The sequence below is a fragment of the Psittacula echo genome (genome assembly GCF_963264785.1).
Source record: "Psittacula echo genome assembly, chromosome: 1".
Classification (NCBI taxonomy): Eukaryota; Metazoa; Chordata; class Aves; order Psittaciformes; family Psittacidae; genus Psittacula; species Psittacula echo.
This window is the reverse complement of record NC_137735.1, coordinates 132,389,296-132,405,554: the sequence shown is the minus strand read 5'-3', so window position 1 is coordinate 132,405,554 and position 16,259 is coordinate 132,389,296. Positions and strand designations below refer to the sequence as shown.

The 16,259-nt window shown below is 37.8% G+C and overlaps 1 protein-coding gene across 1 annotated transcript in view; it reads right to left on the bottom strand.

Annotated features, from left to right (window-relative positions):
• Positions 1–16,259, bottom strand: part of PCLO (piccolo presynaptic cytomatrix protein) — a gene marked incomplete at both ends in the record, with an annotated part of 368,722 nt that overhangs the window by 83,004 nt on the left and 269,459 nt on the right. Inside the window, 4 exons of the mRNA XM_080625043.1 lie at positions 476–526; positions 5,805–6,016; positions 8,696–8,763; positions 9,391–9,499. Of these exons, the coding sequence (XP_080481169.1) occupies positions 476–526; positions 5,805–6,016; positions 8,696–8,763; positions 9,391–9,499 (440 nt within the window). The remainder of the gene's footprint in view (positions 1–475; positions 527–5,804; positions 6,017–8,695; positions 8,764–9,390; positions 9,500–16,259) is intronic.

Here is a 16,259-nt window from a genome sequence, read left to right as displayed (position 1 = left end):
TCTACGGGAAATCACAGGCTTCATTTATTCCTCTGCTCTCAGTTCCACTGTTTTAAAAAGCTAGAGTAAAGGCAGTTAACATAAGAGAAAAACACAAAATTGGCATTGCACAGACCCTGTGAGAAGCCTACAGCAGTCTTTGCTTAAATCTAAATAGTCTGGCTTAAATGTAGACCAAAATATGTGACCAAAAATTAAAGATTAGAATGAATTTCACTGGTTTTAGCCCCTTCAGGGGGAGAAGCATTTTCTATTTTTCTCTTTGCATTTCACAAGCCAACATTAATAACAGATGCAAAAAATCAAGCACAGAGTTAATGAGTGACATTTAATGACTTAAATGAGTGACATTTCAAGGTGTTGAAGTTGAATAAGAAATCAATTAATGGGGATTGTTTCCTGCAGATTTATTAATCAGAAAAGTGCAGCCAATAGCAACAACAATTTACATAGCAAAAACCTACCACATATTTACCTGAATCTCTCCAGTGATTGGATGGGCAGCAGACTTCGTAGTTTCTGTGGGCTGCCAGATTAAAATACATAAACAAATACATAGTCATATACTCTCATAGTCATACTCTCAAATATACTTGTACTGGAAAGAACAGAGTTTCAAACTTTTTCAATAGGTGTTGTTTATACTGTGTTATCACCACAGATTTCTAAACCCCATTTAATTGTCTCCAATTTGTATGCTCAAAACTAATGGCCATCATATTCCAACAGCACTTAAAGTCCAGTCCAACCATTTTGATCAGCTTTCATACAAGTACAGAATCAGAAAACTTGAATAGCAAAGTCTTTACAGTCTGAGCAAACTGATCTCACAGGGAGGCATGGGAAGAAAAAGACATACAGTTAACACTGTCTAACAAAAGTGAATGTAACAAGGAGAAACCAAATACCACGTCAAGTACAACACAGCCATATTTCTATTGAAAGGCAAAGGTTACAGCAGTTTAAATTGAGTTTGCGTGCAAGCATGTAGAAAGAGTGGAAAGAGTGATAATGAAACTGAGTGATGTGCGTATGTGGATTTCACAATTGCAAGCCATCTCATATAATATTTTTTGTTTTATTCTGTGTTTCCTGATAATCTGTTCAGTTATATCACTTTATCTTCAAATTCCTCCACACGCTTTCCACGACATGAAATTTAAATTTGCTGTCCTTCCCTTTTCAGTGCTGTATAAGTGATGTTCCTGTCACTGTTCTGTATCACTGAGCTTCTCTAGGTTGCTGACAAAAGCAATAAAATTCTCAGTGTCTTTTTATTTCCCCATTTCTTCTCTTCCTTTTTTTAGTAGTTTGAAAATAATACCACCATTTGCTTCAAATCCTGAATTCTCAACAATGTTCTTTTGTTAAATGGCGGTGCCCTTGAGCCACCCTGGACATACCTCTAATCTGCAAGCCATAAGTCAAGTAAGAAAGCTCCCAGTTCAGTAGCAAGATTTGAATATTTTTGCATACTCTCCACATCTGTTTCCTTTGTTGATGCAGCAGAAAACAAAGGATGCAAACAAGGACAAACTTACTGTTCTCTGAAGACTGATCTGGAAGTCATCTTTTCCTGTTTCCAGATGTGACCAGCATCCTGACATCCTATTCTGTGTAATTAGGATTTCTTTCACTTTCTGAGAAGAGTAAAACCCCTCTGCGTTTTTTGTGCTGTTCTGCCCTCCAATAAAACCCTCACAGATTTTCTCAGGAAGCTGGACACAAATTGCTTTAAATTAGGCCAATGCAGAGCTCATGTCTCCCAAACTAGAGCATAAAGTTAAGGTGATGCACTACCCTTTTCAGGTTTGTGATGAAGAAACATCCCCTCAGTCACTCAGATCTGCAGACCAGGACTAATCAGGAAAATCCCAGCCAAACACTAATGCAATGAAAACATGAGATAAAAAAAGTCTAAGCCTGCCGGTTATACAGTTATATTCATTGTCTTGTGTTGCCTTAGTTTTTGTTTGGTTTACGTGCTTTACCTTCCTCTAGATGTGTTTCTTTATGAACACAAGCTTTTTCAGGGAAAAAAAAAACCAAACAACGTTGATATTTTTTGGAAATCCATGTACCTCTTAAAAATAATTCTCATGGAAATTTTTTAAATCAGCTTTTCTTGGTACCTTACAAAGCTTTTAAAGAAGTGTAATCCCTCTAACAGCTAAATAGGTCATCAATATTTATAAGATGTTCTGAATCTTAAATGATATTTTAGATTGATAGCAAACTACTCTTAAAGCTTGCTTGGTCCTTTTCAAAATATTCAAAGAGAGAATTTCCCTCCTTTTGCCAAGAGAGAGCCTATCTAAGCACTGAATCATAGAATTGTTTCAGTTGGAAGGGATCTTAAAGATCATCCAGTTCCAAACCCCTGTCACAGGCAGGAACACCTTCCACTAGACCAGGTTTCTCAAAGCCCTATTCAGCCTGGCCTTGAACACTGCCAGATAACTTCTTCCTTATATCTATCCTGAACTTACCCTGTTTCAGTTTGAACACATTACTGCTTGTCTTACAACTACAGTCCCTGATGAAGAGTCTCTCTCCAGCATCCCCGTAGGCCCCTTTCAGATGCTGGAAGGCTGCTATGAGCCCCATGCAGACTTTTAAGGCAAAGCTTTAAATGACTTAGATTTCTCACACTTTATCTCTATGAATGGATTTTATTATACTTTAATAATTCTTACCTCAGTCTATACTAGCACAGACAATGCGACAAAATAACATGGAGTTAGCTGTGTTGCAGTTACAAAATCCCTGCTGGATAATCTAAATGCTCTAATTTTTTAGAAGTTTGTGTGGGGACTTGCACAGACGGTTAAAGTGGAGTTCATTTTAGCTTTCATATACTTGTCTGTAAACAGAAATGTGCATTTTTATGTTTCTGTATCATTGTTAAACCTCTGTATTGGTTTGCAATTCAGCATATTAAATATCTTGTTTTCTCTCTGATGTCAGCTGGTTTAAAACTGACCAATAAGAAATGCCCAAATTTATCCAAGAAACATGAATAATTTCTGAAGGCTGAAATCTAAAAGCTGAAAAAATCTAAAGGCTGAAAGAGACCTCTCAAGGTCATCTGGTCTAACCCTCAGCTCAGAGCTGGGCCAACTTTGAAGTTGGATCTGGATTGAAAGGCAGAGATGCAAATAAGTACCTATCTTTATAGGGGCCTCAGTGAAGCTTAATTTGAAAAGGACAAGTTTTTCACTGCTGACTTCTCTAGGAGCTAAAAGATCTGAGGATTTAGAAAAACAACCCATTCTTCAAGATACAAAGACAATTAAATGCTTCTATAGGGGATTTATATCTTAGATGTAATCTACACCGTAGAATGCTCATGCATTTACATTACAAAAGAAACGGGTCTGCACAGGATACAGTCAGCTCAAGGCTCCCAAAAGGTTAAACCTCTCCTGTTGTGGCTTATCTAATTTCACACTCATTTCTCTTGATACTCCCTGCACACACTCACACACTCTATGTAAGAAGAGCTTGTGCTTTTCATGCCATCACATCTGCTGGAGAAGATTCTCATTGCCTTTATGTGGAACTTGCTAATGTCAAGTTCTGATGTTATGCACTGTCACTTTCTGTAGTAATGAGGCCAAGCATTAAATATGAGAGAATCGGCATTGCAGAATATCAAAGAGGCTCCTATGACTTTTCTCGAGTGTATATTCTATACAAAAAACTTTAAAAAAAAAAAATTACTTGCTAAAAATAAGAACAGTAGCAACCCAAGATCTAGGCAGTTTGGATATTTAGTCTGTCATGATACTTTGGCAAGCCTGCAGCCTGCCTAGAAATGTTGTCAGCCCAAGGCAAAGAGTTGTTTCAGAAAGGATGAGCAGTAGCATTCTCTTCTAACAGAGCGCAACACCATTATAAACTTGGCCTGCAGGCAATGAACAGAAGCTATGCAAATCAACAAGAGCTATGGTTGTTATGAAAGAAATGCCTCTTAACATGATTTTCAGAAATAAGCAAAGAATGTTTTAAATATTTACCTGATTAGTTTTGACTTTTGCATACCCTACATAAAGGCACTAGTTTTAATATTTTTTTATATCACCTTTATGAGCCTCCAGCTGAATTTTCACGAAAGATTACTAAATCCTCTGTAAAGCAGGAAATGAAATTTATGCTTCTAACTTTAGGTGACCTGCTACAGTGCCAAAGCTGGGAACCCAGTCTTCTCATGTGGACAGAGAGAGGCACCTGGGCAGGATACAATGCACATCAAGGATTTATGGATCTCCATGCACTATGCCGTGAATTCAGGAGTGTGATTCACCTAATCAGATGGAAGGGATTTCAGTGTAGATAGTGGCATCTGCACTAATAGCCCTGCCCTCTCCTTCCATGCAGTGCACACACTTTGGTGGCAGGTTTCATCCAGTCTCATCAATTGTACTTCAGAAGTGCATTATTCTTCCTGGTAAACATAAAGCACATAGCAAATCGGTTCATATGAAGATGTGCATAATATCCAGAGTAAGGTGGAATGAAACCAACTATTCACCTGATGATTAGGCAATTCTGTCACGTCCCTGAAGTTGAGTAAATCCTGACATATGGATTTAACTTTTGCATCATAGACCTGAATTAGTTCATTAAAAGTCTGTTGGAATTGTGGCAAGACAGAACTACTATCCAAAACAAACTGATCGATTTACAGTATTTACAGTATAACTAATATTTACAGTACTTGCTAAATTGCTGTATGAAAGATTTTTGTGTTTCTTCTCACATGAAAGTTATGCAAGCATTTTGAAGAGCTACCTGAAATGAGCAGGCAGTGTTTGCTGGTTTTGGTCGGTACAGCACCTAACACATTTGTAGTTTATATCACAGTCATAGCCTTAACAGCACAAAACCACAAACATACCAATAATGCAGTAGGAACTTGAAAGTGCCAGGAAACAGTAAAGATACAGAGAAATAAATATGTAGGAAGCACCTTGTTCGCAACGTGAAGCTTTGCTTCCAACAGTAAAACAGTGAGAAGCTGGGTATTCAGGACAGCCATCAGCTTTAGTGATCTGGCAAATTGCTTAAGCAAATGTAGTTTTCACAGGAATTATTTGCACTTCAGGTGTTAACTTTTTTGACACAAAATGCAAAACTGTGAAGGATGACTTTATGATCTAGTTTTCAGTTTCAACTGTGAAAAAATGTTACTAAATTCCCACTCTGCCTTTCCTACATGGTCAGGAGGGTACGCAAGGAGAAAGAAGTTCAGCTGAGAAATGGACAGGACGTGGCAAAGGAAATGAGAACTTACACTCAACAAGTTCACAGGAATTAGCTAGTGACAAAACACATTTTGATGGTAAATCTATTCTTCACTCTCCCTGGCTTTCAGAGAAATGCTTGATATTCCCATGACTATTCATAGTTTGTAACACTTCAAACAGTAACTTAGTACAGAGAGAGAAATTACGGTCTTAGCAATATCAGCTTATTCTGTGGAACTAGTACCTCACCAGCATGTAGAATGCACTTAAAAAGTAACAGCAATGAAGAATGAAAAGAGATATTATTTTATTTAAAATCAATAATACTAAGTTTGAGAAACCTATTTTCAAAGAAGGCCCAATCTTTTATGACCTTGCATAAATTGCATAATCTCCTCTCCTTGTCCAAATTTTACATCTTAACACTAATACTCATCACTGTCACAGCAATTAATTCATTAATATGTGCTGTGATTTCTTGATACACTAAGATAAATCAGGCAGTTTTTTCTTGTCATTGAAGTGTTATTGCCACATAACTGAGAAGTTTCTTACCTTGCTGCTGTGCCTCTTTTTGCTCACTGAGGGAGAACCAGGCTGACCAGGGCTGGGAACAGCACTGGAGGTGGCAGAAGTGGTTCCAGAGTGAACATGAGATCCCTTTTCGACTCCTGATGAAGCAACCAGAGGCGACTGCTGTAGAGAAACCTTTTGGAGCTCTGCAGCCAGCTGTTTGGGATCAACCCCTGGGGACTTCGCTTTATCTACTGGATTAAAGTGAGACAACTTTGTATTGATAAATGCTAGCACTTTCAAATCCATCTTGTCATGGTACAGGATAGGATAATGATCTTTACAAATCTACATGTCATCTGCTTGCATACTTTGAAGACGGAAAAGGCAGCCTCTAAGAAGCAGACATCTCCTCCACAACATCAACATCCCAATTCCAATTTTACTACTCAACACTCTGTCAACTGGTGTTACTCACTTCACAAGCTTCCTGAGAAGGTTATTCTCTAGCTGAAGAAAAATAGGTCTTTCTGATCATGCTGAATTATACTGGAGCAAATTACAGTTTTAAAGACTGGCCTAAGCGAAGAAAGTGCTAACTTTCACTGTTTGGAACAGGTCCAATTTCATGAGCATCTGAACTTCATTTTAACAAGCTTTAATTTCAACTTTCTTTTTATAATCAACTGGGAATTCAGCAAAACTGAATTCTGCTCCTGAGATAATTTATACAAAAATAAAGAGAAAAGGAGCTCAAAGCCTTCAACCAAAAATTAATCAAAGCAGAATAAAATTAAAGTAAATGATAGCAAAAGCGCTGATTCATCTTTCTTTATTACACACACCTATGTGAGGCATCTGTGATAGGAGTCTGGTTGCCCTTTCTGACACCTGGAAACAAGTGGGGAGAATTTACCCTTTGTAGATGACAATCTCCATTTCATAAAGAAATTAGGTCACGTAAATTCCATGTGTGACCTCAAGAGCGTAGAGTTAAAAGGATACTAGGCTCGGCTTACTTCCCAGGTCCTCAGAAGTATGGTTTAAGAGGTTTAAGGCAATATGTTAGCCTTATTTTGCCTGCTAGGCTGTATCTGGGTTTTCTTTCTGAAGGAAGTTGAATTGTTCCTTTCTGAAGCACAGTCTGCAAAATGTCAAAGGTAATAGCAAGAAAGACTTGGCTTGGCAGCCAGTTGTTCCAACTCAGAAACCACTAGAAGATTGCTAGATGAGGGGAAGCATGCCTGTAAGAATACGGCAATTTACTTTTACTTCTGTTCTTTTGCATTTTGTGTTTTCTTCATTACTGTAAATGTTGTTTATTCTACTTCTATGCTTTCAAACCCAGTTTCAGTGTCTATGAAAGCCTTTGGTGTTTTTAATTGGCTCAGTATGGAAATAATTGTAGGTATCTTTGCCTCAAAGCTCTGTCAGACTCAGTTTTCACTTTCAGTTAATATGAATAACATGAATTTTCAGCAACAGGTAGCTTGATGGTAGGTGCATCAATACAGGGTTACAAAAAGGAGGATTTAATCCAGGTAACTTGTGTACTGATTGATAAAAAAGCAGCCACAAAAGCTCAGAATTCAGAATGGACCCATGAGATGCTGAGTGAAACATTCTTTTAATCTCCACTGTGCTTACTGAAGGGCTGCATAGCTAGTATGATTGTGGATGTTGGTTCCAAGTTAGGGTAGATATGATTAATACCATGACTAGAGACTGCAGTGATGGTATTGATTGAACAGAAGGAATTCCCCCAAAAAGCACTGCCATCTTAGAAGTCATATAACAAAACTTCACACAAAGTGCTTCCTATTGCATCCCTGTATCCTAGTAAATACTGTATTTTCATTGCTAGTAACAGGGGATAAGCCTTGTATTAAGCTAACATAGGCCTTAGGGCTTCTGCATTATTTGGACTTGCTCCATGTTGCTGGGAGCTTTGTTTTAGCTTGTCTGTCTGCAACACCAATTGCTTTAGGTCCATATAGATATGACCTTAATTTGTCTGAATTACACTTCATCTTGTATAATTGTAGGGTATAATGCCCATTCTTAATATCTTTGATATATAAAGGCACAACAGTAATTGCACTGTTTATACTGAAGCATTTCTGATTTCAGTTTTATAATGCAGCTTATAGGAGCACAACCTGGAGTGACAGCAGAGTGCTGCAAGGTTTGGGCACAGGATGATAGCTGAGGGATACCTCAGGGATACCAGCAACCTGCTGGTCAGTTGCTAACACTGATGCAAACTTAGGAGCTGGGCAAAATAAGTTTTAGGGGCAGAAGGAACAAAAAATATGAATATACATACATATATATATTACATATATGTGTATATATATATGTAATATCTAAAGTATATAATATCCAGTCAAGTCATACGCAATGCAGAGCTGCTGGCTTGTGAGGAAAGAGCAAGGCATGCTACAAAGCATAAAAAAGGCCCCAAGCAGATCCTAAAGCGAAGACGATGGAATCGTGAACATCATCCACCTCCCAGCAAGGAGAAGTCAAAAACTCTCACCACACATATCATACTCCTCCCAGCAAATTCCTCAGGACATTGTGACTTGCCGTGATGCCCCAGGAGTGAAAGCCGTGCCCACAGGGCCTGAGGAAGCTGCTGAAGGGGGATGTTTATGCCACAGTTCTCTGTGGCATGTAAAGATGAAGGGGTAGCTCACAGGAGCTTTTCCCTGCACAACAAATGTTAGCTGCAGTATTGTTACTGAGATTTCCTTTGAATCAATTAGATAGAGTAGACTGTGTCAGTATGGATTGAACTAGGCTAATAATAATAACCGACCAATAACCAATGTTTGGCTTTGTATATAAGGTGTGGTCCCCTTTCTGCACATGCCTAGATTTGGGATGTAACTCCTGAATGTACAATGCCAAAGCAACAGCTTGTCACTCACCTGCCCTTACTGGCTCATGCAGCTCCAGGTGCTGGGGATTCTCAGAGTCCGAGAGCATGTTCAGGTCCCTAAAGAAAGAAATAAGAAGCCTGAGACAAAAGAAACTCTTTCCTCATACCCTCATTATTGTATTAAGTAGATAAATGAATAGTGGTTCATGACGGAAAGCAGCTCCCACGCATGGCCCCTTCTTAGCTGGTACATATTTGCAATGCTGTCAAACAGCTGAGAAGAAAAGGTTCTTTTAAGGTGAAATCTTTAATGGATTGGATGCAAATTTATATATTTCTCGTGATGCTTCAATGACTTTAATATAAAAGATACAGATTTCAGTAAAAGTCCAGTTAGAGCTACATTACCCTCTTTTTCTAACTAACTCCAGCAAATTCAGTGAATTGTATGTGTGACAATGAAAGGAGATTGTGGCCTGACAATGGAGATATTGTTTAAAGAAGTATAATTACTAATATCTGCCTCAGCTTATCTTTCCTTATGACTTCAAAGGCAAAAAAAAGAACAAACAGACCTCCCACACTCACAATGAACTCTTGGTAATTGTTATATTGATGTTTCGTGCTAACAAAGGTTCCACCTTAACAACTGTAAATTTAAAAATAAAAAAAATATAAAAATAAAAAAGCCATGAAAAGCCAAAAAAAAAAAAAATGGAAACAGAAAGATGGGGAAAAACTCACAGTCTTACACATATTTCTGCTTCCCCACTCTGTTGAATAATAATGCTCTGGACTTCTTCATAAGTTTTCCCAGTCAAGGGGATGCCATTCCATTCCAGCACCTGCATTCCTAGGAAGGCAAAACAGCATGAGGTGAAGTGCTCAAATTTTGACACAGGCAACACACAGAAAGCTTTGACAAGAAGATTTGATGTGACATTCAGTGAATGCTGTTTAAATGGCACAACACATCAGCAAAGCCCTTTTACTTCACACAGATTAGACTGTTTAATGTTACTGTCCCATTAGCTACAACTTACCTGTTGAAACAAGACAGGAGATTAATTCCTTTCTGATTCAAACTATACATGCACTCTCCACAGTCTGGGTTGCATGATATTGAAAAACTTTTGAAATATCAAAAACATGCACACCTACCAACACAGCAAGAAAACAAAACATCTTATATAGCAGACATGTCCTGGCCAGCCATGGTCTTGGAAGATAACTGTTCCCTACAGTGGCACACTGCTGTTAAGAAGCTGAGCCTCAGAGAGCAACTAAATTTGTGAATGTGGTTTGGTAATTCAAATACATTTTCTTCACTTTGTCAGTTAAGAAAATACAAGATGAAAGCAGTTGTGTTAACTGATTTTAAATGAAAAACGTACTTCCACATTTCAAATATCAGCCTGGAAATATTCAGGTTTAAATTTTTCTTCCATTTCTTATGAAAAAGTGACAAAACAGATGAACATAATTCATTATTGTAGATAGGAACAGAGCTATGATAACAGGCTGAAAAATACTGAATACTGGTCTAATACATTGTGTCTTCCAAGTCCTGGGCCAGGAGATTTGGTATGGAACAAGGTATTGCTATAAGGAAGTTTTATGCTCAGTATTGACAGAGTCTATAAATCATAGGCCTATAAATCATATGAGGTGTATTCTGATAAGAAATCTTTTGGTTACAGTAAAATGCTTAAGAAAAGCAAACTGCAGAATTGATATCTGGGAGTTATAACTCAGGTTCTGAGAAGTGCATTTATATTTTGATGTGGTTAGTCATAATGATGACTCCAAAGAGATTAACTTCTCACTAATGTACAAATGTCAAAAATTCAAGCCTCCGGCTCTAGGAAAAAATATTGCTTAATGGGACAAGATACTGAATTCTTAATAGTCCACTAAAAGCAATGAATTACAAAACACCTAAAAACACATTATCCACACAGCAAGGAAAACCATAAACACTTAGCTTGCTACCACTTACATGGATAAAACCAAGTCTTCACCTGGGTCATATTTTTATTTCAAAATCCTGTGCTGTTGTATGTAACAAATGGGAAAAATAGTGAAATGAGATGTGGAGACAAACTTATAGGAAAAAATGATGCTAAATAAAATGTAATGAGAACCATTCATGGAATAAAGCAGATGGAAATATTTGACAATGAAAGAATATGAGAAATAAAGACTATAATTTCACATTACAAAATTTTTCATAGGATTCTGTAAATTAGGGTTTGAAATATCAGATATTCTCATAACTTCAGTCAGAAAAAAATAATGATTTTGTTTGCAGCAGTTTACAGAAATACAAACTGTGCAGAATGACAAAAAAGTGATGCTCAGAAGGCAGTGAGGCCAGCTGCTTACTGCCAAAATAGATTTGCCTTTTCCTAAAATTTAGCCCCTTTCATTTACCAGCCATCATTCAAAACAAGATCTTTGTTTTGCTTGTTAGAGCAGATCTGGTTTCACATTCAGTTCCTCTGGAATAAAGCAACAGTAATTATGAATAAAAGCATCTCCCCCTGATTTTCTGCCATACAAATATAACAGCATGCACTCTCTCTTTAGAAGGCTTCTAGAAAGAAACTGAAGTTATTTTTGTTTCCTTGTCAATGTGTGCCCTCATAATGCTATTGTGGCATAGGATGTTGAGTACAACAGTACAAACCACTTGAATAAGACAAGAAAACTACCACTTCTATATATTGGCAATGAATAACAATAAAAGTGGGAAGCTTTAGATAGCTCAGATAGTGGTTAGCATCCTTTTGTAGAAAAGAGCTTTGTTGACAAAATGCATCCAGTACTGTCCTAGGTTTATCACATCTCCTTGCATGGCTTCAGGAGAAAATTTACCAGGTGAGCAGTAAGACTATCATCAACAACTTAGTTAAATTTAAAAGACCGGCAGGAAGAGCCTAGCTGAGTACCACTGCAGCACTGGGATGTGGAATTCAAGTCTAATTTCCACTGGTGAGAGTTTGACTGCTGAAACACAGCAGTCACTCACTTGGTCAGTAAGGCCAAGCACACATGAACAAAGCAGCAAACCGAAAGGAAATTGAATCTCAACAGCCTTGGCTCACACAGAGATCCATTTAAGCTGTCAGCATATAAGGGGTGTTTTCTTTTCACTGGCTGCCTTGCAGATTCATGAATGTTTAAAATCAAAGCAGTTTAAATATGACTTAATTGATCTGACTGATAGCCCTGGGGTCTAAGGAGAAGTTTCTAGGCAAGAAGACGATTTTTCTTTTCTTAAGGAGAAACTACTAAATATTTTCTGCTTGAAAAAAAAATAATGTTACAAAGAAAACCTTAAGGGGTGAATGTGAGTCTAATCAAGAGAAAAAAAGTACTGAGAAGCCACAGGAGACTGGTAACAAAAATGTTTTTTGCCAAAAACCCAGTCACATTCTGTAGCTGGTCTTGGGTATTCAGGACATTTTATCCACATTTCCACAACATTGTATGCTTCGAATCACCACTTTAGAAGACAAAAACCAAATCCCTGCCTACCAAGGAAGAACAAGTAATAGCCCTGATATTCAAATCCATAACTTTTTCTAGCTTTTTTTTCCCTTAATTTTGTTGGGACAAGTATATACTGCATTGATGGTGAGCAATGACTTTTTTTTTAGCAATATCAGCTCCCACAGTCAGCAGATCAGCTTTGTACATCAAAGACTCCTCCCTGCTCTACTAAGTGTGCTGATATACATGATTTGCTCAGTCTTTTTGGTATCTACTTTATGGTGACATTTAGAACCTGGTATCAGAATAATTTTATAATTTTCCACTGATTACAAAGTGATTATTCCAGAAAGAGAACATCATGCATTTGTAACTGTCATGGAGATATTGGCATTTAGCTAGATTAATACCATTCTTTCCCTTAAAAAACATGTTAGTCTTATTGCACTGAAAGAGAGAAAGAAGCCTAACGTGTTCATACATTCTTCCATATGCATATTACTGGTCACAGTTGGAATTATTATCAAAATCGAGTGTACTTTTCCTCTGACACCGTATAGTCCACATTTCACCAAAAGCCTCACAGGAAGGAGAGAGGGGAATTTTGTTGTATTGTATTATATTGCCACACTTAACACAAGCATCTTAATGCTGTTCAAGATTGCCAGGCTCTTTTTTAGCAACTAGTAAAGTGCAAACATTTGTTATTTTGGTTAAGGCATGTGTAGGCTTGTTATCTGTTAAAGAATAACAATATAACCTGAAACTCTGCAGAACTGATTTCCCCTTCTGACATTTTGACTAGCCATTTAACAGCTTGTGAAATAGAAGCTAAGTACTGGTGAAACTTGAAATCTGCTTTTAACAGTGGGGAGCCTGGGACTATTAAGAAGTAACTTCTATCAGCCTATGGATGAAAGTGCTTGAAAGAATTACCTGGGGAGCATTCAGCATGCTTTGTTGATCCTAGAAGATCTGTGAAATTTCGGAAAAGGGAATTTTTGGGTAGAAAGTTTTAATAATGTGGAAAAAAAATATTAGTTTATATTCAAACCTAGGACCAGATTGAGCTTACAATGCCATACACAATTTCTCAGGAGCTTAAGTAAACTTGTGTCCAAATGCAAGGAGGTGGTCTTGCACTGAAACTTGCTTGGACAAATCACATAGTTTAAACTGGTAATCTGCTGATAATTTTTACTGCTTGTGCTAAATAACTAAGCCCTCTAATGGCTATTTAGATTTATCAACATCATATGTAGATCAGCTATCAGAAAGAAAGATGTTTACATAGCAGCAAGGGCTATATTGGTTTTGCTCCCTGTTCAGTCTTGTGAAATGTTTTATAGCTGCTAAATCAAGAACTGCAAAATGGAACTCACTAGTAATGTTCAACTGCCTGCATAAAATAAAGCACATTTTAAACTTAAATGTTTCCATATTGTGAGGTGGGCTGATGCCAACCTTATGAAGTTGAATCATGCCAAGTGCAAGGTCCTACACCTGGGTTGGAGCAATCCGAGGCACAGCTACAGGTTGGGCAGAGAAGAGATTTAGAGCAGCCCTGCAGAGAAGGACTTGGGGGTGTTGGTCAATGAGAAAATGAACATGAGCCGGCTTCAGTGTGCGCTCGCAGCCCAGAAAGCCAACTGTATCCTGGGCTGCATCAAGAGGAGTGTGACCAGCAGGTCGAAGGAGGTGATCCTGCCCCTATCCTCTGCTCTCGTGAGACCTCACTTGGAGTATTGTGTGCAGTTCTGGTGTCCTCAACATAAAAAGGACATGGAACTGTTGGAACAAGTGCAGAGGAGGGCCACGAGGATGAGCAGGGGGTTGGGGCACCTCCCGTATGAAGACAGGCTGAGAAAGTTGGGGCTGTTCAGCCTGCAGAAGAGAAGGCTGCATGGAGACCTCATAGTATCTGAAGGGGGCCTACAAGGATGCTGGGGAGGGACTATTCATCAGGGACTGTAGTGACAGGACAAGGGGTAATGGGTTAAAACAGCGGAAGTTTAGATTTGACATAAGGAAGAAATTCTTTACTGAGAGGGTGGTGAGGCACTGGAATGGGTTGCCCAGGGAGGTTGTGAATGCTCCATCCCTGATGGTGTTCAAGGCCAGGTTGCACAAAGCCTTGGGTGGCATGGTTTATTGTGAGGTGTCCCTGCCCATGGCAGGGGGGTTGGAACTAGATGATCTTAACGTCCTTTCCAACCCTAACTATTCTATGATTCTATGATTCTATGATTCTATATTTACAAACACTGCAAAATTGCAGATTGTCCAGAGAGGTTCTTGAATCTCTGTCCATGAAAGTGTTCAAAACCTAACAGGACACAGCCTCAGGCACGCTGCTCTCACTGACCCTGCTTTGAAGAGGGTGCTTGTATTAGGTAACCTCTAGATGTGCTTTCCAGACACAGCTGTTTTGTGATTCAGTATAAAATAGTTACATTTTGAGTGAATGACTATGCTAATGCTTTAACCATATATGCTGTAGTTCTGTATCAAAGGAAACAGAAATACACAGTACTAGGGGAATTAGATCTACAGTGTGATGTCCATAAATAGCGTGCCGTTCCATGAATTAACTGCTATGGTCTAATGATGATGATAATGTTAATGAACAACTGTTCCTGCTCTCTTTGAACTCTTGTATTTGAGTAGGTATGGACTCAAGCTATTTACCTGTTTGTTTTTTTTCTTTTTCATAAAGAGGGGAAATACTTAACAACAATTAAAAAGCCTGCAAGTATCAAACGATCAGAAAATAGTTCCATGGATACTGCTGACATCCGTGTGAGCCTAAATGTCATAGCTTCTTTTATAATCTTGGTTTACATTCAGTCTTAAAGATTAGATATAACTAAATCCTGTATAATGGATTGCAGTATTTAGGCGAAACTTAAACAAAAACAATTATTCTTTGTTCTCCTACTTTTTGGCACAGGTGTTTTGATGTAGTTTCTTTGGGCAGGCTCTGCCCTCATTAAGTAATGACTAATTAAACTAATCAACTGTCATCCTATTCAAAACTAAACTGTAAGAAAGATCTGAGAGCTGATAAAGAGAATAATTGTATTACTGTCTCTTTTAGGAGTTGCAATAAACAAAAGATAATTAAGAGAGAGTGGTAAAAAAAAATAAAATATTACCAACTATGGTCTTGATCCAACAAAATCGAAACACTCTGAATTTTCAAAGTATTTCCTACCACTGAATTTGTTAAGCAATGGTGATACAGACCCCTTGACATTAAAATTGTTTGTTGCTTTTAATGGTTAACAGTGACGATTAGATGATATAAATATGTCAAATGATATCGTTATGTCAAATGTACTGACCTACAAGCATTCCAGAGGTGGATCTCTTTAGTGCATATACATATGCATAGCCATGCATAGCCATGTAGACATGGCTAGTGGTGTACCCTCAGGTGCCTAAGGAGTGGTAGAACTGTTGTTTGCTGTGTCGCTAAAAGTTTGCAATTACTTCTAAAAAAACAGACTACACATATATAAAAACTTTTTTTTTTTCATTTTTTAGAGTCTCAGAGATACTCTCCTATTGGAATTTAAAAGATCTAATTATAATAGATCCTCTGGTTTTGGTCACACTGTAGTTATACACACAGCTTGCTGTGGTTTATTCTCTGCTTCTTCATAGCCTGTATTGTTTATTCTTATGCAAAATAAACCTGTCAGTTTGAGCTGCATTTTTCACTGGTCCAATGCTCACAGAGGAAAAGAAAATTGGACTTTGTAGTCTTGCAGCTTCAGTCAGTAGAATGTGAATGTTGGTGGTGTTCTATTTCATAGAAGATTTAAAATTCAGAAATATTACTTTGAAATCCCAGAAAGTGCTATGAAAGTTAAATGTGCACTCAGAGCAAGAAGAAACAATATCAACTTGCAGTCTGACATTCAACACTAAATTAGTTTATGGTCTGTGTTCTCCAGTTATTTTTCTTTTATTTCTAAACCTTTCTGATGGTTAAAAATAGGTTTATGAAAGACAATGTGTTAATGTATTTCCCCGTACTGATGGCCATGAATCATACCCAAACTCATTACTTTTTGTAGGCACCTTAACTTCTTCCATTCATCATTCACACACAG